Here is a 20,231-nt window from a genome sequence, read left to right as displayed (position 1 = left end):
ACTAAGGTAGGGCATAAAGTGCAACAACTCCAAACATTATCCAAAAGCTTTACTTAATGTATCACGATGATCCATAAAATTTCATTTTCTCCATTGCATAAAATTCTCTACAAATTTTGCGTGAGTTACTAATTAGTTTGTATATGAAATCATATCTTTTATCAGGTGTACTATGATATTATCTAATATCCACAACCATATCCCATCAACCAAAAATGCTAGTACTAGTCACAAAGGTAGGGCATAAAGTGCAACAACTCCAAACATTATCCAAAGGTTTACTTAACATATATCATGAGGATCCATTAAATTCCATTTCTCCATTGCATAAATTCTCTGCAAATTTTGCGTTATGCCTGTTTCTTTCCCCTTTACTAAAAAAATTTTGCATAAGAAAATCTCCACGCTATCGTCTTGTTGTCAACCCACCAATCTTAGACTACAATCTATAACAACACATTATCAGCTTGTAATTTACCCTTCTTGCCAACTACACTAATCTTGTATATCTTATAATTTTCATTAACAAATAAAGTACTCTTTTAAGATTGTCACATCCCAAATCATACACCTATAAAGACACTGTTATATGTCAAACTTCTGAAAATATTACACACAAATAAATCAATGAAACCAAAAACACTCTAAATCACATCTCTCTCCATCTCAACACACAAACACACTCAATACTAAAATAAATCATATCCTATAAATATGCTAAAAGAAGAGACCCGTGGTCCTGTCTTTGAAAGTGTTCTGTAATGACCCCACCGCAAACTGTTTCTCATCTGGTCTTGAAAGGATCTTATCTCTTCTCTGTCTCTCTCTCAGCAGTCTGAAAGTTATTCTTTGAGTAATACACACTATCTACATGGTTCTGCGCTAATGGAAGTTAGCAATTGTGATAATGAGGCTATGCTCTGTCACAACAATGGCTTTGTCTTTAAGAAGAGAGCTTTCACTTTTCATGACCTTTTATAAAACAAGGATGCTCTCATCGATCTTCAACTCAGCTGGAACCAGAGAGTGCTCAGTGTTGTTGAGGCAGTTAAGAGCGACCTCTTCAAGTAATTCCTCTAGAATCAATTCACTAGTTTCAAAGCCAAAGCAGTCAATCTCACATCTGATGTCTAACCAGTTTCCAGCTTTAGCCATATCTTTCCTAACTATTTGATCCAACGCGCGAGGGAGTGGCAACGGCAAGAGATGCCAGTAGACCGCTTCTTGAACCTCGTGAACGATGCTTTTGACGGTAGAGAAGACTCTGGTTCTTGGTGTAACAAAGGAAGCCCATGGAGGGCAACAGCAGAGCTCCATGATAACTTCATTGATGCAGTCAAAGAGCAGCTCATGGTCATGGCAAAGCTGGTTTGGACAGAAGGGTATGTTGCTGATAAGTGCCGGTTCAAGAAGCTGGTCAGAGAACTGCGCCTTCAGATAGAGCTCTTCAAATTCTGACTCTACTGCGTCCACCACAGCTTTTACATACTTAAACACCAATTCCTTGTCACTTGTGATGGATTTGACAGCATCCTCTCGGCTTTTAGCTGCAGAATCTTCTTTATCATCGAAGTGGATACACCAAGGTTGCACCTGTGGCTCATCTGAGTTGTAAAGCTGAGTCAATGTTTGCTCATAATGAAGAACTAATTAACTACTAGAAACCCAAAGTTTAGTAGTAGATGCTGGGATCTTTTTTTCACTTACCAGACTGAGATCTCATTTTTGATGGGCTTACATCATCTTCAATGAAGAGTGGCTCAAGAACTGATATTGGGCTTGACCATTCCAGAATATCAGTAATAGCTACTTCACTTTTAGCTAAGCAGTGGGATGGTGAGGCCACAGAGGAAGCCAGTGGTGGTTGGTTCTCTTCATGAGAGGTCTGTAGAAGAAAACAAAACAGATTTAAGTCTTCCACTATTTCTTCATTTCAGATTACATACAAAATGATAGATATTATAGTGTTGAAGCAAAATGACTTGCCTGTTCATCCTGAGCTTCAGCTTTGGATAAGTCACTAACCAAAGTAGAGCTTGCTTCCTCTGTAACTATACCTATCTCATTGGTAATCATTATATCATCTGCAGAACCTGCAAGTTTGGCTGTTTATTAGATTAATCACCGTCTTCTAGTTAAAGAGTGAAGAAATATTCTTACCTGCAGCAGAAATTTTATATTCGTCAGATGTTCCATCCTCAATGTCCACACTTTTTTCAGAAGGTTCACATGCGGTTGGTTGGTGAGACTCGACAGCATTGTCAGGTTCTTTGTTTAGATTGCAGGCCTGAGTATCAGCACTTGTTATTATTGCATCCTCTGGTTGGCTCACAGGAGTTTCTTTCTTGATGTTCACAGCATTTATGTAATCCGCTGAAGCAGACTTCCTGTGTGCAGTTGAGCTCTTTTCCCATCTTCTTCCTGGGCTGCTTATAGGAGATAAGTACTCAGGAAGAGAGAGTATTCGTCCTAAGGTTCTTTGAACCTGTCTGCTTGTTATGTTCGAATCAAGATCTCCATTGTTTAACATCTCGGACAGATGTTTCTTGGCCTCTGTGTAAATGTTAGACACCCTTTGATTTCTATCTTCTTCATTGTTCTTCTGAGGTGATGAGGGCTTTGCCATCCGCTCGAGAAAGAAATGATCTTTGGTTGGCACATTTTTAGGAAACCCTCTCTCACGCTGGAGTCCAGGCTGCTCCTTTCTAATTGCTTGTTTCAGCTTCCTCTTGATCTCAGAAAGGAAGAAATGCGAACTGTTTCTCTCGTTCTGCAGTTTGTTTCTCATCAAATGAGAATCAGCAGCTTTGTCTGGACTTGAAAAGCCTGGCTTCAGAATGTAAATCCTGTCTGAAGAAGCTTCGCATGCTTTGTCATCAGTACCTTCTTGTGGTGTATCTTTCCTCCTGAAAAAGCTGCTAGACCGTCTCTTATGATCAGAAGATTGTTCTGATGATGCCCCTGACAAGCTCAAGCTTTCTTCTCCTTTCTGCCTTGGCACAAGTAGCTCTGGATCTTGCAGAAGTTTGAGAAACAACTCCTCATCTGATCCCAGAATCTGAAACACTTCCATCAAGTCCTTAGATGTAAGGATTTCGCTGTTTTCCTTGGGACGGTTCCCATGTAGAAGCTTCTGGCTGATTAAAAACTTGACCAGCTCCCTCAGTTTTTCTTTATAATCATCCTGTTTGTGGTTCTTACCAAGGCTTGTACTTCTGCGATGAATCTCTGAATAGAACTCTTCAATCATGTTATCAATGTCAAGACTCCTTTCAGAAGCATGATGGCTCTTCTTAGTTCTGCGGTGAACTTGAGGCTCTTCGAGGTTAGTTGTGTTTATATGGCTAAAGTTATCGCAGCTGTTCTTGCGGGTCTTGTTTTTTCTCCTCTGGCTTTTCCTTCTTCTTCCTTCGAGCTCAGAGTCTGACAACTGTCCTGCTTCCGCATTCTCCCTCTGCTTCTTGAGTTCCTTGTCATTGAACAACTCTTCAGCTATGAGTTTCTTCACACTTGGCTTTATAATCGTAATCTTCACATTGCGTTCTTCACCAACATTGCTTACAAGGGTGTCTTGAGCAGCCTTGTCTTGGCATTTGTTGGGCTTCTCAAGCTCATTATGATTTCCAGCAGCTGAAACAATTAACATAACGGTTATAACCAAAACAAACTCATTCTGCAGGTACAGAGAGACAGGTGAAGTACCATGGTTTTGGTCAACAAGGAGCTTGGGAGAGAGTGGTCCATGGCGGAAAGTAAACATATTCATAAAACCCCACATGCAGCCTAACTGATCCCGAGAAGCTGGACGCCGTTGATTTTTCTTGGCCATGGCTAGTCTTATTCAGTTTCTTAATGCTCCTTCTCTAAAAGCTATTCTCTATAAGATGTGGCTTAAGATAAGCAGAAGAAGAAGAAAACTATTAAATTAAGCAGCAACAAAATAAGACAGAGGAAACACCACACAAAAAGGATAACAAATTAAGTTCAAAACCAGAAGCAAGAAGTCTTTGTAACTAAATTGTACTTAAAGTAATACTTGTAACAAGCTCAGATCCTTGAGAAACAAACCAACAACAATAACTTAAGAAGTAAAGGATCCTCTACCAGTTCCCCCCAAATCTTCTTTTACAATCTAATTAAATGGTGTGAGGAATCATTGTAATCAAAGGCAAGTTACAGAAACTAGTGCCATGACTTATGGAGCAAAATCAGAGATACCTTTCCCTTTCAAAAGAGAGAGAGAGAAGTACCTTAGATTCTTCTGAATTTGCTTTGATTCCAAACTCCCCTGAAGGGCAACCATTAAAGAGTGGCAAGTTGAAGCAGGAAGGAAGTAATCCTCTCCAAAAACTTTCTTTGGATGCCAAGTTTCAGTCAGGCCTTCTCTTTGATCGCCGGACAAAACGGTACCAAAATAAAAAATAAAAAAAGGGGATATCTTTCAAGCCAAGGCTAGAGAGAGAGAGAAGATGTCGTCAAGTCATGTCAACTTAGCAAAATGATCTCAAGCTTGAGGCTTTATCAAACTCCAGGCAGGCAGCCACATTGTTTGATCTGACATCTTTTTTTCCAGGTTCTGTCGAGAAACCAAGCTTCCGTAAATCTCATAAAAGATCAACTAAAAAAGAGAAAAGCTTTTTGATCACAAAGAAAATCTTAAGCTTCAATTTCCACAGTTGATCAACAAAGAGCTTCTACAACTAACATTCAAATAAAGAGTAAAGAAGAGATGTTTTTCTTTCTCTCTTGGGTGGGCATCTTTTGACTAACAATAGAGAGAAAGAGAGAGAGATAATAAATTAAGGAGTTTCTTTACCGACAAAACCCATTAGTTTTCATGGATTGGGCAAACGCAAAGAAAAAGTGTAAGAGAGAGAGAGAGAGAGAGAGAGAACAATTAAGTAAAAGGTGGAACCTTTATGCGATTTTTACAACGCAACAAACGTCGTGCCATTAATCTAGCTCCACAGGATACTAGATTAAAAATAAAATCTCATAATGGCAGCTTTCGATAGAAGAAAAGTATTTTCCAGATTTTTTCAACAGCCTTCAGCATTAATTACCCTGCCCAGTACATAATTGATCTCTCCTCTTTGGGGCAATGCAGATTGGGGCAGTGAAGAAAGAATATTACTGTCTGCAGAGATGATGATGTACTCTTCAGAGAAGAGAATAAGGGGTTCAGTAGATTAATGTAAGAAAATTTAAGGGTCATATTGTAACAAATAGATAATTAAAGTTTTGGAGAAAGAAATGCCATAGAGGCTCGGATGCTTATGGAAATGGAGAACACGTATGTGTTTGGGAGATGATTAACCCCATATTGAAATCTATCATATAATTAGTCTCCTAATTTCATTTCATTGACCAACTCTTTTTATTCTGACGACGTTCACATTCTATGTCTTTCCGCTCTCCTTAAGAGTTCTTACATTTGTCAGAATCAGATCGGATCAGATCAAGCACTTGTAAGTTGTAATAATAATTTTTTTTAAAAACTAAGCAAAAGTTTTGATATGTGGGGTTTGCTGATAAAGCCGAGCACTCTAAAAGAGCAAATGGTCCAACAGAAATAATTACCTCGCGTTGTCTTGGTTCATCGGTGGCCTTAGCATAATCCGAGACCATATATATGTTTTTTTACCATGATCAGTAAGTTACATTGAGTTCCTTTGAAGCAACTCAGGCTGTCGGGGACGGGGACCATACTGTTATATGTGCTGCAGTACATGTGTGTGTTCATACCCATAAACACTCGCATTTACCAATCAATAGACCCCGCTGACGATAATGTGCATGCGCACAAACGTGAGTACATAAAATATATAATCAGAAAATTGCTACAAACGTGGCTTTTTTTTTTAGGTGGGAACTTATCGACCGACAATATAAGATATGGACGCAAACTTGCTCCCATTAAGGAAGTTAGTGACCTGACAACGGCTAGGTTTTCATAATGCATCATACATGTACTTTATGAACATCTTAGCAGTATTAATACCACAACCACCCACGAACTAGAAGTAAGTTTCATCATACTCCAGACCCAATCTTAGAATTCGACCCAATAATCCAAAAGCCTGATAAGAGGACGATAGCAAAAAAAAAATTAAGACCCATTTTTAGCTCGAATAAAGTCAATGCCGAGCTAACTTGGTAATGCAAAATATAAAGAAAATCAGATCATTAAAGAAAATTTTGAATGCGTTAAAGACTCGCCGGAGATTATATCGCCGTTATGACCTTTTTCAAACAGCTATAAAAGAACGTCAAAGAAGGAGGACAGGGAGATCCCAAGTCCCGTACATCTAAGTTATATTTGAGTTAACCTCTTGTTCACGTATATTTTGAAACCATTTATTCTTAACATTTGTATAAATTAAAAGATCAATAATATTTGAGTTACCCTCTTGTTCACGTATATTTTGAAACCATTTATTCTTCACATTTGTATAAATTAAAAGATCAATAATATAAACTGTAAATGCCTTCACAACTTGATTTAACATTTATACAATCTGAAAAAAAAATATTTTAAACAGTTTATACTATTTGTTCATATATATCTAGTTACCAGTAATTTTTGGATTATTGGTAAATAAATAATTGTGATTTGTTTTATATATCAAATATGTTTTTTAGTTTTTTTATGCAGAATTAAGTATATGTGAGTTTAAGGTTATTTTCAACTCAACGCTTAAACATCATTTTAGTGTAATTTGCACATTAAAACGTTGCTAGCCCAACTTTAAAAATCAGATATATTAGTGTAATGGTCTGAAAGCAGAAAGAGGAAGACCTTGATCGGGGAAAGCCCTTGCTATACTCCCACTTCGATGGGTAGGGTTTTCTCATCTCGATTTCTTAACAGAAGAATGGCCATACAAAGAGGATTGGTACTATAGTATCGACCAAACTTGGTGAGATAGTATTCACCACGCGAAACATTGTTCATTAAATTTTATTAATAAAATATTATAAAATAAAGACATATAAAATGGTAAGACAAATATATAAAATTGATACTTACATATATTAAAATATATGATTTTAATTTATTATTTAAAATTATCATATGTTAAAATAGTAAATAATTATTAAAATGTTTTAGTGTAATTTTTTATGTAATATAACACATAGTAAATTTATTTATCATATATATTAAATAATAACAAAATTGTAAATTAATAATATAAAAACGAAAATATAGTTTTGGTATAAAATTTGGTGTTTTGATCGAAGAAGGAAAAATAATTTAATACATAAAATACATTAAAATATTGTGATTTTACACCAGTGATTTGTCTAAACCTCTTTGAATTTAACTTTTGGATGAAATCTAATAAAGTTAGGAATAGGTAATAGGATAAAAGTAGTTGTTCAGAATCATGACAGCCATAACTAGTAGGGTCAATGGACTTTATCTAGATGTCAAAACCAACTATATTAGTAAATGTAAGTTAAGGGTAAGAAGAAAAATTAAAGTTAGGCCAAAAGCAGACCTAACCATTGTTAAATTTTGTTTAACTACCGAAAGAGGAAACACATGTGTTTTAGCAGATGGATAAGCAACATTCTTGTAGCTTTTATCTTAATGTTTTGCGCAATTTCTATAATTTTATAAATGGTTTCAAATTTTTATGTTCTGTGCTAGGTTTTACAAAGACGAATTATATAAATACATTTAATAACTTAAATTTATTATAATTTATTGTTATATTTTTAATTTTTACTTAGTAATATTTATTATAAGTTACTTTTGGAACTAACAAAAATATGAAAATTATTGTAATGTTAATTAATAAATTTTAGTTGTTATGTGTAATCTTGCTATGCATGGTTTTGGTGAAATAAATCATAAATATTTTAATAAAATTAAAAATAATATAATAACTATTTTGTTTTTAGTATGGTGATTGTAAAGAATACTTTGTAAATATTTATATTTTGAACATTGATGAACAACCTAGTTAAAAAGGTATGTGCAATGAAGTAACTTGACCTTTACAAAGATCTTTCAATGGATTTTCCAATTTTAGTTAAGACATATGCTTCACATAAAGAAATTAGATATGTGATTGTGACCAAATTTTCAGGTCTTAACAAATTTATAATTTATATAATGTTATAACCTTTATAATTTATATAATGTTATAACCTTTATTTGGGATGTTGGTGACCGAATTTAATTTGGTTAATAGAGAGGGGTGGGGTTCCTTAATTTTATTATAAATAATTTTTTATTGAAATTTTTATTTATTTACTTTTGTAAAAAGAGAGAGTATGTCATGTGACCACTAAAAAAAGTGAAGACCACCAACAAACAAGAAGGATAGAGCCTATCCGGGCCTTAAGTAAATAAAAGGCCGTAATCTCATGCCATATTTTGTTGACCCATTGGAGTCCTAACTTTTCTCTCCAGAAATGGGCTGAAAAGACTGTATCCGTCCGTATGATTTGTTTAAAACTTGTTAATTACATGCGTAACTGAACTTCCTATAAATGCAAACCAACAAGCGAAAGCGCGCAATCCAGAGAAGGGAAGACTTAACTTTGCGGAGCATATGTTCTTGCTATGATTTTATAAAATTGCAGCAGCATAAGATTCTAAAAGTATATGCGAATTGAACACCATGGGCATCGAACTTACCTACTCTCAAGGGTGCTGAGTATGTGACGGGCCGATGTTAGCAAACAAACAATTAAGTGATCAAGATCTCTTGTCTTGTTTCCCAAGTTCTCCACATGTGGCAAACTAAATTTTGCTCAATTTGATTTTCCGACTGTGAATTCAGTACTTAGAGGATGTATTCTTCCTAACACGAAGGTGTATCTCCTCTCTTCTTACATTAATCAGAATTTAGAATCATTGTAAGTTTGTAACAAGGAATGATGATAAATTAATGCAAATCCAAAAAACAAAAGGAGGTTCTGAAATTACGATACCTATAAGGATTAGGAAAGGGTTTGTCGACTTGAGCTCTATTTATATATATTTACTTGCATGCTCTTGAGATCAACACAACAACAACGAAGTAAACTATCTATATATATATATCTTCTGATTATCGAATACTTGCTTGAGTATTGATAATAGGCTAGCTGATCAAATATTTTATTTATTCATATTTTGATAGGATACATATATAGAAGGAAGCATGGCAGAAAGCACAAAAAGGAAATTTGAGAGAGTAGATTTTCTCAGTGATCATGTTATGGCATTGAAAGAAGCGATACACGCTGACTTCATCCTCAAACCTGGTGATAATGGACCAGGCATCCCCACCCATAAAGCTGTTCTGGTACACATACTATATATAGATTTTAATTAATTCTGATATATATTAATTGTTGCCTAATAATTTATCATAATTCATGCTTTACAGGCAGTGAAATCAAAAGTGTTTAGAAGCATGTTGGAAACTGATGAATGCAAAGTTTCACCTGAGAAATCAATCACTATCCATGACCTAAGCTACGGAGAACTCGAGTCTCTCCTTGAATTCTTCTACAGTGGTACGTTGAGTCGTGACAACAAACATGTTCGAGCCCTCTATCTCGCTGCGGACAAGTACGACATTCAATACCTCCAAGATATTTGCAGAGAAATATTAATCTCGTCTCTAAGCTCTGAAAACGTTCTTGACATCATCCAACTTTCAAATATCCCTTCGGATGCAATCCTCAAGGCAGCTGCGATAGTTTTCCTTCTCAGAAGAAACATAGGCATGATTTTTCAAAAGAGTTTTGAAACATTTGCACTTAAGGACCCTAGTACGACCTTGGAGATCTTTCAAGCCTGTATAAGAATCCTGCGTGCACTCAGCCGAAAACCAACACAGCCAAATTAAATGCCAATTCTAGACTCTGCCTCTCGTTTGATTCACACAAGAAAACTAAATACATGATTAATACTATTTGTGATTTTTGCTAATGTTATAGAGAAATTATACTCTATATACAAGATTTTTACTTATATAGCCAAGTAAACTGCCAAATACTATTATTAAATTATAAAAATATGAATATATATTCATAATTCTAAAATAACAAGTCAAGCAAAATACAATCAACAAAATTGCTTTAAATTAAACATATTTACAGTTAAAATAATTTTGATTTGATTAATAAGAATAAATGTGATCTAAAATATTTAAAATAGATAATCAAGCCATTCTAAATTCTCTTATAAAAACTAAATATTTAACTGGATATCAACATAGTGTTAATTTAAAATCTTTGTTTGTTATTTATTCTCTATACATATAAAATTACATACTTTAAAAAAATACAACTTAAAACATAGTTTATTAAGCAAACATTACTTGTTTGTGTCATCTGTTATGAATACTATCATCACGGTTTCATGAGGGAGGGTGGCTAGTCGTGTCTTGTCATATGGACACAGTCCCACAGGTATATACGGCTTTGGTCGGGACCGTCCCAATAAATCAAAACACATGTTCAATGGGCTTAATTAGTCTCTCTTCTGCAACGTGCCGAAAACATATTGGCTGGACGGTATGTGAACTACTGTTCATTGTGGTTGCGTCTCCAAAATGATATACCTACCACATTAAAAACTTTCACAATGGTGTCGTTTTCACAATACTGTGTATGGTAAATTTTAATTATCTAAAACTCAAACTGGAAAATTGTGAGGACGAAATGTATTGTCGTTTGGCAACGAAGCATGTGATCCCAGGGAGGTAACACTCACCTCTGAGCTGTCCAAGACTTCACATGTCAGCACCAAAATTGGAAACTTAATTTAATATTTTAATATTTTAATATAACTACTTGCATGCAATGCACGCCAATTTTTCACATTGTAGACCACAAGTAGTGACTTTTGATAAAGCTGTCAGTTTTGTTCTCCAACGGTCCAATAAGTAATTTCGCTAGAGAGTCAAAAAATATTTCTTTTGCCATCTTAACACTATTGGGCTTCAGTGGTCTCGCCCATATTTTATTGATTTTATATTACCGTCCAAAAAGGTGGACCCACTATCTTTTTCTGAAAAGAAAAAGACAGGTCAGACTTTTGTCCTTTTACGAGAGCACCTCGGTACGTTCCAGAACCCTCTCCGGTCTCCTCCTCCATCATCTAGCTTTATTTACTACACAAATTACCAAACTATTCAAATTAACCCAAATTATTGTTCAATATTCAACTAAACACCATCAAAAAATAACATATAGAATGGCACTAGAGACTAGATGACAAGAAAACAAAAATAAGAAGAGATAAATTATTACACTGAGTTTGCTAACACAGGCTAAACTATGATTTCCTAACTACGATCACCAATAATTAGGACTGGTATCAACTATTCGGTACTACTATTAACTACTATGGAGTTTGTTTTCTGTCTTGTCATAAAAATAAAGAATATTGAAAATAGATGTTTGTAGACGGTTAGGTCATTTTAATATTATTTCCTCTATAAATTCACGATCTATATATCCACAACATTCTCTCCTCCACACAAAAGAAGAAAGAAGTAAAGAAGCTCACAACTTTATTTAACCTTTCTAGTGAGAAAAAAGAGAGACTGAGAGAGAGAGAAAGATGGAAGGCAAAGAGGAAGACGTGAGAGTTGGAGCTAACAAGTTCCCTGAGAGGCAACCCATCGGAACATCAGCTCAGTCCGACAAGGACTACAAAGAGCCACCTCCTGCGCCTCTGTTCGAGCCCGGAGAGCTAAGCTCGTGGTCGTTCTGGAGAGCAGGAATCGCCGAGTTCATAGCCACTTTCCTCTTCCTTTACATAACAGTGCTGACAGTGATGGGAGTGAAGAGAGCACCAAACATGTGTGCCTCTGTTGGAATCCAAGGCATAGCTTGGGCTTTTGGTGGCATGATCTTCGCTCTCGTCTACTGTACTGCTGGAATTTCAGGTTAATCTTTCCTCCATTTTTCGATTACTTTTGGCTTACGGAAAGTCTCTTGTAGTGGCTTCTCTGTAATTAGGTTTTAGATCTGCGGATTATGTCTTTGCTAGAAAAGGTTGGTTCTTTTGGATGTGTCTTTGAGGAATCTTTGTTTGTGTGTTTTAATGTTTCAGGTGGACACATCAACCCTGCGGTTACGTTCGGTCTGTTCTTGGCTAGGAAGTTGTCTCTGACCAGAGCTGTTTTCTACATGATTATGCAATGTCTCGGTGCTATCTGTGGCGCCGGAGTCGTCAAGGGTTTCCAGCCAACGCCGTATGAAACTCTCGGTGGCGGTGCCAACACCGTCGCTCCCGGCTACTCCAAGGGATCTGGTCTCGGTGCTGAAATTATTGGAACATTTGTTCTCGTCTACACGGTCTTCTCCGCCACCGACGCCAAGAGAAGCGCCCGTGACTCACACGTCCCGGTAAGTACCCTGCTTTTCCGGTTTGCTATTTTACTGGTTTAATTTTTTATTGGTTTAATTTTTTATTGGTTTGTGACATGTAATTTTGTTTAATTAATTTATCATATATGGCAAATATTGTAGATTTTGGCACCACTCCCAATCGGGTTTGCAGTGTTCCTGGTACACTTGGCGACAATTCCGATAACCGGAACCGGAATCAACCCAGCTAGGAGTCTTGGAGCTGCCATTATCTACAACAAGGACCACTCCTGGGACAACCATGTGAGTCTACTACACACACTATAGAAGGACCACGTAAAACATTCATTCTTCATTGTATAATAATAATATGAGATTTTTAAAATTTTATTTGTATTGCAGTGGATTTTCTGGGTGGGACCATTCATTGGAGCAGCTCTAGCAGCACTCTATCACACGATTGTCATCAGAGCCATTCCTTTCAAGAGCAAGAACTGAACCATGATGAACTAGAGAATTATGTTTTTTATTTACTCTTTATGTATCTTTGCTTATCTATCCATCATCTAGCTTTTGTTTTGCAGTGTACTACTTGCTACTCTATATTCAGTCTTTTAAAAATATATTTGTGATTTTTGTGAATTTCTAGTGAGCTTGTTCTGTAAAAGCATCACTGGTTTGCTCTGTGCTGTTTAATTGTTAGTCCTCTCAGCTGATCTTTTTTGCATCTCAAAAATGAATCTTACAATAATACATTAATCACGTCCCAAAGGTTTAGTTTCAGTAAAAATACATAGTTTCCGATCTTGCATTTGGATCCACAAAACATAAAACAAAGCCATTTCAGATAACTTCTTGCTCTATGTTATATCTGCTAATATATAAGTATTAGACCAGGTACTGATCCTTGATCAGAGGTATCAGAGATCCCTGAGCACCATCAATGGGAGTGCTTAAGGAGTTGCTTAGGGGTGAGCCTCACCATAAAAGAGGAAGAAGCGTTGCCAAAAACGCCAAATTAAGCACCGAGGCTTGCACTGTTTCGCGGGTTCTACTGACACGTGACGGTCCGTGATTGGTTCGTTTTTTTTTTTTTTTTTTTTTATAAAAAGAAAAAAAAAAAATAAAAAAAATTAAGAAACCGCATCTGGGTTTCAGGGATAATGATGCTCTAAGTCAACCTCGCACAGACAAGCGTCTTAACTTTCATTAACATGTAATAGAAACTTTGCTTAACCTCGCCGGAATCCACCTTCACTTTGGAATCTTATTTGTTGCAGCTCCAACCATATTCCAAAATGGGTTTACTAGTTAAAGATACTCTTAGGTGTCTAAGATATTATTCCACGTGAACCGTGGATGTAGCTGGAACCACGAGTCATTTTAGAAAATTGTCTAGCTTGCATTTGGATCCACAAACTATCCAAAATAGGTATAATATAACCATAGAGCAGCTGCTGATAACCGCTAGAATCTTACACGAAATGCCACTATCCGAAACTTACCAAAGTGATTACCACCGAATTACTCCAGCCCCTGGGCCGTTTGAGTTAAGGTATATGATATGAATCTCTCTTTCTTATTTTCTTTGTTTTTAAAACTCATTAAAAATTTACATTTAAACAAAAAGTAATTCAATTTTATAATTAAATACTTATATTCTAAATAGTTATCATCAAATACATCAAACAACAAGATTAATGAATCTCTCACCAATATAAATAGATAGAAAAAGTGTGATTTATTAAAATCTACTAGATTTTGATCCGCACGGGCGCGCGAGTGTTTTTTTAACTTTTATATTGTTTTAATTTTAATTTATTTTATGTATATTTACACCTTCGCAATATTTAATATATGTTTAATATAATTTTATTGTTTATATGCATTAATTTTATTATTTGTTTTAAATTATCATTTGTTTGAGCTATTTATATGTATACAATGGTTTCGAAATGAAATAAGATATCTAATCTATTAATTGTTGAATTCTTATTTATTTGTTTTGTTTATATATTATTTCTTTATTATAATGACTCATTATTTATGTCGAATATACCTTTTCATGGTACCATTATTCATCTTTACCACTACTAAATGGACATTTTCAAAAATACATTTTTCATTAAGTGACAGAAGACTCTTATATCCTTGTTATCTCTCTCTATATATATAATAAATAATTATTTAAATAAATAATAATAATAATTTTTTATGTTTCCGAATTATACTTTTTCAAATTTGAACTTTTTTATAAATTTTTTTGATATTTTTTAAAAAAAATCTTTTTGAAAATCAAAAATTATGTTTGAAACTATTTTTTAATTTTTTTTTTATATTTTTATATTTTATTTATATATTTATTCGAATCTTAAATTTCACATTTCAAAAACTCCACCCCTCAATTCTAAACCTTAAGTCTAGATTAGTTAACCCTAGGGGTATAAATATTTTTTACTCTTCATTAAAAGTGAGGATAAAAATGGTTAGTGTAAACATAAAAAATGATACTATAAATGTGGTATTTATTGCAATTTCCCATAATAAATAGATAGATATTTGATGAAATGTTATATTTTAAACTATATTCAGTTGTGATTTGAATGCATATAAAACATAATATACGTTTAGTGATTATTTTATATACATTATATTATTGCTAAAATAATAAAAAAGAGTATATTCGTTATTTAGGTATGTCAAACGGGATTTTAAAGGAATGTGTGTCAATTAATTGGAATTGAATCTTGAGGTAACATTACATTCGCTTTTGGGGCAAAGAACAAACGTGATTTGCAAGGTTTGATAACATAATATGAAGCTATCCTTTTAGTTACGACGATTGCTTTAAAATAGGAAAGGTTTTTTAAATGATATATGTAATTTAATTGCGGTATGAATTTATTAGTTTAGATTTGGTGGACAGAAAATATTTTTTTATAACCAATTTTAGCATTTTCAATATATTTTGGATATAAAAAATGGGAGTTATTGTCAGAAATGGTTGTAAATACTATGAAGAAAAACCGAGAAACAAACAACTGCAACAAAAATAGAAACCAAAACATGTAATCGGTTAGTTATATCTATTCAAACTAAACTTAGATATTGTATAATTGCCTGCTTGAATAATTATGATATATAATTATATAATGGACGTTTTACTAAGTTGGTAGAAGTAGTCAACTGAATTTTCTAAAGGTTGAATTTGATTATGTTGCATCTAAACAAAACCGAGAAAAAATGGTTTTGAAATATGTAGGTATATAAAAGTATTTAATTGAATTTTGGGTAAGATATGATTTGACTTTTTAGACAATACTAAACCGAGAGATAAATAGTTATGAGTCATCTATATTCGGGTTACACTATTATTTCGGTGGTTAACTAATTTTTTAAAGTGACAGTATTAAAAGGCAATAGCATTGAATCGTTTATTAATGGTAATATATTTCAAACGGCCGTGTTTTATGCAGTGGCATGAGATCGTAATTATTTAGGAAAAATCAGGGTTAAATACTATTTGTAGTTTTGTTTTAATAGATTAGATGACTCTAGAGTTTGTAAGAGAAACTCTAACACATGGCAACATTTTAATGGCTAATAATTCACCCAAAAATTAATATTCAGAAAAAAACCATTGAAGATGAATTTTAAACAAAGTAATCTTTCACCCAAAAGATAATAGAAAAGAATGAAAATGTAGAATAAAACTGATAAGAGAATATCGAATATATGCTAAACTTTGAAAATGTCTGAAAATCTAATTACATAATTGTAATCGTGAAGATTCAACGAAATATTAGATGCATTTTAGTCAACAATACATAAAGAATAAAGTCGTTTTCATATAATAAATTCTGAATGCGGCCCTAAAGGGCATGATTATTGAATTCCTTGCTCTTGGATCCTTAATTCACATATATTTGTATGTATATATATATGCGTATATAATATATACATACAAATATATGTGTATTAGAGCAATTTTATCCGGGGATATTAGAAGGTTTCTTAGTGTGTGGGTCCCGCGTAGGATCCATTTTTTTTTAAAAAACCGGTTACAAAAACTACTAAATAGTAGTCGGTTCTTAAGGGTTTCTTACACTGTTCGCGGGCCCACTAACACGTGCCGGCTCACGATTGGTTCATTTTTTTTTTTTCTAAATTCGAAAAAAAAAAAAAAAAATTAAGAAAACCCATTTGGGGTTTCAGGGATAATGATGCTCTTAAGTACCCAAAAACAAGGACCCCCAATAATCATTAGGACAAAAAAAAAAAAAATAGTCCACTGTATTAATATCACGGCATTGTATTTAGGTGAGCTGCTGAGCTACCCTATTATATGTGATCGATCACAATAATACTTGAAAGGGTAAGGAAGAAGAGATTGAGGGTTGTTTTTGTTACAAAAAGCTACTTGATGGATATATTTAGATGAATTCTCATCTCGTAGAGGTGATAAAAAAAGGATAAGACCCTTTTGGTAAACTTGACTGATTACTATTGCATTTAAAACGAAGCGTTCCCTCTCTTTCATTTCTCTCATTAACGAGATAGAGAAACTTGGAGGAGTGAAGATGTCGCAGGAGAAAAAGAGTCATAGCTTTCCTCCGATAACGGAATGTGGAGCAGGAGGAGGAGAGCATGGTTCGATCGCCGCAGATCTTGACGGGACTCTGCTTCTCTCGAGAAGCTCGTTCCCTTACTTCATGCTTGTAGCTGTTGAAGCCGGAAGCCTCTTCCGTGGCTTAATCTTACTTCTATCTTTGCCTATTGTGATTTTTTCCTATTTACTCGTCTCGGAGTCTCTGGGGACACAGATCCTCATCTTCATCTCCTTTGCTGGTCTCAAAGTTCGCGACATAGAACTCGTCTCTCGTGCCGTTCTTCCACGGTAGAGTCTCCATTAATCATATCTCTATGTTTTATAATATATAGTTTTCTTTACTAAATTTGGATATATGTTAGGTTTTATGCGGCGGATGTGAGGAAAGACAGTTTTGAGGTGTTTGATAAGTGTAAGAGGAAAGTGGTGGTGACGGCTAATCCGACAGTGATGGTGGAAGCGTTTGTGAAGGATTATCTTGGAGCTGATAAAGTTCTTGGAACAGAGATTGCGGTGAGTCCTCGAACCAAAAGAGCCACCGGATTTGTGAAGAAGCCTGGTGTTCTTGTTGGTGATCTAAAGAGATTAGCCATTTTGAAAGAGTTTGGCGATGAATCACCAGATCTCGGCCTCGGTGATCGAACTTCTGATCACGACTTCATGTCCATTTGCAAGGTATTTGCTTTGTAACCTTTCAGTTTAGTTTTAAAATACTACTGAATACTGACTAGATTAGTAGTGTAGCACAAGGAACTATGGTAACTTGAGAACTTAACCAAATTTTATTTTATTTTTTTCATTAATTAGGTAAGGTAATCGACCAACTTTAACTTGTCTTGTTGACTCGTTTAGTTATCAAAAAGTTAATGCGTTTATATTGTAACTAAAAATAAATAAATCAAGAAAGGTTCATAAATGTACCCAAGCTATCACTTCATGTTGACCCTCAATTGTTTTCTTCTTTAACTTTCTTCTACACCAACCACCTACTAGTACCACCCACATTTTGGGCTGTCCATTTAATGAACCAATAATTCAAATATTATTAACACTCTTTTTGTAATATACTCCTCTACTAGGTAAATGAGTATATGGTAGAGGAGTATATTACAAAAAGAGTGTTAATAATATTAAAGAACAGTGTTAATAATAATATTTGAAGTACAAAAAAGTTATAAGTCTGAAAATGAATAACATAAATAACGTTTGAATTGTTTTATATAAATACATTTATTTTATTTTTTTGTTTGAAAGATATAAGTACATTTATTCACAATTTTGGTATTGATTATAACAGAAAAGTTACATGGTACATGCGACCAAGTCAGCTACAACAATCCCTAAAGAACGACTAAAAAGCCGCATAATCTTCCACGACGGCCGTTTAGTCCAACGTCCAACGCCGCTAAACGCCATTATCACATACATTTGGCTTCCCTTCGGCTTCATACTCTCAATCATCCGTGTCTACTTCAACCTCCCTCTACCCAGAAACTTTGTCCGATACAGCTACGAGATGCTCGGAATTCACTTAACAATTCGTGGCCACCGTCCACCGCCTCCTTCCCCAGGAACTCCAGGCAACCTATACGTTCTCAACCACCGTACTGCACTTGATCCCATCATCGTGGCAATTGCTCTCCGACGCAAGATCACATGCGTCACTTACAGTGTCTCTCGTCTCTCCTTAATGCTTTCTCCTATTCCTGCTGTCGTACTCACCCGTGACCGTGCAGCTGACGCTGCCCGCATGAGAAAACTCCTCGAGAAAGGTATTGCATGCATGCATGCATGGTCGATCTTAAGATTTTAGAGGCTATAGATCATTTATTTTAAAATTTAATAATATGTTAAAAACAATTTTGAGAACATAACTTTATATAAATAATTTGTTAAAATTTAGAAGCCATAAGCCATAAACAAATATTCAGAGTTTATGTGTCCATACAATTGCTTAAGGACGTTCTTGATATGTTTTGGCGTCTATAACAGGCGACTTGGTGATATGTCCGGAAGGCACGACGTGCAGAGAAGAGTATCTACTGAGATTCAGCGCCCTGTTTGCAGAGCTAAGCGACAGGATCGTACCAGTGGCGATGAACTGTAAACAAGGAATGTTCTACGGGACGACGGTGAGGGGTGTGAAGTTCTGGGACCCTTACTTCTTCTTCATGAACCCAAGACCGAGCTACGAGGTCACTTTCTTGGACCGCTTGCCTGAAGAAATGACAGTGCAAGGCGGTGGGAAGACGTCTTTCGAAGTGGCTAATTACGTGCAGAAAGTGATCGGGCATGTATTGGGATTCGAATGCACGGAACTTACTCGCAAGGATAAGTATCTTTTGCTGGGAGGTAACGACGGCAAGGTGGAGTCTATCAACAAGAAGTGAACCGTATCACTGGAGCCACTAATATAATTCTGGAGGAGAAAGAATATGTGTTTGATTGAACATGTATTGGTATAATTGTACTTGCATGTATATATACCCCCACCAAAACTATATTTTGTATACCAAAGAGTTTTAAGTAGAAAGGTTTATAATATGACAATATTGTTTTAATGCATAGTTAGCCTCATGTACTAGTATATGATGATGGTCAAAGAGGTTTGAAACCTTTTTTGTCTCCATTTCTCTAGAGAATAGCGATTTTATAATGATTAGTCTACTAATTTAGGGAGTACATGAAGTTTTACTAAACTAATTTATAAAAACAATTGAACGATGCTCATTTACCATGAAAGAAAGTTAAGCATATATTAATAAAAATGTAGAATATAGTTAGAAATTTTAAAACTAACACATAGACTTTGAGAAAATTTTAAAAAATACGACAATATTGTTTTAGTGCATAGTTGTATCCTACACTAACATATGATGATGTTCAAAGAGGTTTGGAGCCTTTGTTGTCTCCGTTTTTCAAGAAAATAGTGATTTTATGGTGGTTATTCCATCGATTTAGGAAGTATTATGAAGTTTTAAAAAATTAATTGATAAAAAAATTATAACGATTCCCATATACCATGAAAAATAGCTTAAAATAAATTAATACAAATATAGAATGTGGTTAGAAATTTTAAAACAACACTAAAGATTATAGGCTTCAGTATATAAAACATTTCCCAAAAACAATATTTTCGTAGGGGGTAACACATAGATTTTGAGAAAAAATAAAAAAATATAACAATATTGCTTTAAAGCATAGTTGCCTCTTGTACTAATATATGATGATGGTCGAAGAGGTTTGAAACTTTTTTTGTCTCCATTTCTCTAGAGAATAGCGATTTTATAATGGTTAG

At 34.7% G+C, this 20,231-nt stretch overlaps 4 protein-coding genes across 6 annotated transcripts; 3 read left to right on the top strand and 1 right to left on the bottom strand.

Moving 5' to 3' along the window:
* Positions 1-498: 498 nt before the first annotated feature.
* Positions 499-4,889, bottom strand: LOC106318768. Of its 3 annotated transcripts, none has more exons than XM_013756895.1 (6): positions 4,251-4,889; positions 3,703-3,890; positions 2,161-3,630; positions 1,987-2,105; positions 1,708-1,885; positions 499-1,604 (listed from the first exon to the last, which is right to left on the bottom strand). In XM_013756895.1, exons 2-6 carry the CDS (start codon positions 3,827-3,829, stop codon positions 976-978), a joined length of 2,523 nt encoding a protein of 840 aa, XP_013612349.1. In that variant the 5' UTR covers positions 3,830-3,890; positions 4,251-4,889; the 3' UTR covers positions 499-975. The 3 variants fall into 3 exon arrangements, with proteins under 3 accessions (XP_013612349.1, XP_013612351.1, XP_013612350.1); XM_013756897.1 differs by having other exon boundaries at positions 1,987-2,093; XM_013756896.1 differs by having other exon boundaries at positions 3,703-3,877.
* A 4,326-nt stretch (positions 4,890-9,215) lies between these two features.
* On the top strand, positions 9,216-9,851 carry LOC106317846 (BTB/POZ domain-containing protein At1g01640-like). Its single transcript, XM_013755630.1, has 2 exons — positions 9,216-9,302; positions 9,387-9,851. The coding sequence occupies exons 1-2, from the start codon at positions 9,216-9,218 to the stop codon at positions 9,849-9,851; spliced, it is 552 nt and encodes a 183-aa protein (XP_013611084.1).
* A 1,628-nt stretch (positions 9,852-11,479) lies between these two features.
* On the top strand, positions 11,480-13,042 carry LOC106319101 (probable aquaporin PIP1-4). The gene is made up of 4 exons (XM_013757336.1): positions 11,480-11,900; positions 12,068-12,363; positions 12,487-12,627; positions 12,727-13,042. The coding sequence occupies exons 1-4, from the start codon at positions 11,573-11,575 to the stop codon at positions 12,820-12,822; spliced, it is 861 nt and encodes a 286-aa protein (XP_013612790.1). The 5' UTR covers positions 11,480-11,572; the 3' UTR covers positions 12,823-13,042.
* Positions 13,043-16,675: 3,633 nt separating this feature from the next.
* On the top strand, positions 16,676-19,500 carry LOC106313268 (probable glycerol-3-phosphate acyltransferase 8). Its single transcript, XM_013751036.1, has 4 exons — positions 16,676-17,221; positions 17,296-17,608; positions 18,231-18,705; positions 18,926-19,500. The coding sequence occupies exons 1-4, from the start codon at positions 16,905-16,907 to the stop codon at positions 19,321-19,323; spliced, it is 1,503 nt and encodes a 500-aa protein (XP_013606490.1). The 5' UTR covers positions 16,676-16,904; the 3' UTR covers positions 19,324-19,500.
* Positions 19,501-20,231: the final 731 nt, after the last annotated feature.

This window comes from Brassica oleracea, chromosome C9 (genome assembly GCF_000695525.1).
Source record: "Brassica oleracea var. oleracea cultivar TO1000 chromosome C9, BOL, whole genome shotgun sequence".
NCBI classification, from domain to species: domain Eukaryota; kingdom Viridiplantae; phylum Streptophyta; class Magnoliopsida; order Brassicales; family Brassicaceae; genus Brassica; species Brassica oleracea.
Note: the sequence above shows the minus strand (reverse complement) of the source record. Positions and strands in the feature narration are given on the sequence as shown.

Coding starts and splice junctions, on each gene's coding strand:
- LOC106318768 (XM_013756895.1), bottom strand. CDS start 3,829: ATGGCCAAGAAAAATCAACGGCGTCCAGCTTCTCGGGATCAGTTAGGC. Junction 3,631..3,702: donor CCTTGTTGACCAAAACCATG/GTACTTCACCTG, acceptor TAATTGTTTCAG/CTGCTGGAAATCATAATGAG. Junction 1,886..1,986: donor CTGAAGCTCAGGATGAACAG/GCAAGTCATTTT, acceptor TTTCTTCTACAG/ACCTCTCATGAAGAGAACCA.
- LOC106317846 (XM_013755630.1), top strand. CDS start 9,216: ATGGCATTGAAAGAAGCGATACACGCTGACTTCATCCTCAAACCTGGT. Junction 9,303..9,386: donor CCACCCATAAAGCTGTTCTG/GTACACATACTA, acceptor CATGCTTTACAG/GCAGTGAAATCAAAAGTGTT.
- LOC106319101 (XM_013757336.1), top strand. CDS start 11,573: ATGGAAGGCAAAGAGGAAGACGTGAGAGTTGGAGCTAACAAGTTCCCT. Junction 12,364..12,486: donor CCCGTGACTCACACGTCCCG/GTAAGTACCCTG, acceptor CAAATATTGTAG/ATTTTGGCACCACTCCCAAT. Junction 12,628..12,726: donor ACCACTCCTGGGACAACCAT/GTGAGTCTACTA, acceptor TTTGTATTGCAG/TGGATTTTCTGGGTGGGACC.
- LOC106313268 (XM_013751036.1), top strand. CDS start 16,905: ATGTCGCAGGAGAAAAAGAGTCATAGCTTTCCTCCGATAACGGAATGT. Junction 17,222..17,295: donor TCTCGTGCCGTTCTTCCACG/GTAGAGTCTCCA, acceptor GATATATGTTAG/GTTTTATGCGGCGGATGTGA. Junction 18,706..18,925: donor GAGAAAACTCCTCGAGAAAG/GTATTGCATGCA, acceptor CGTCTATAACAG/GCGACTTGGTGATATGTCCG.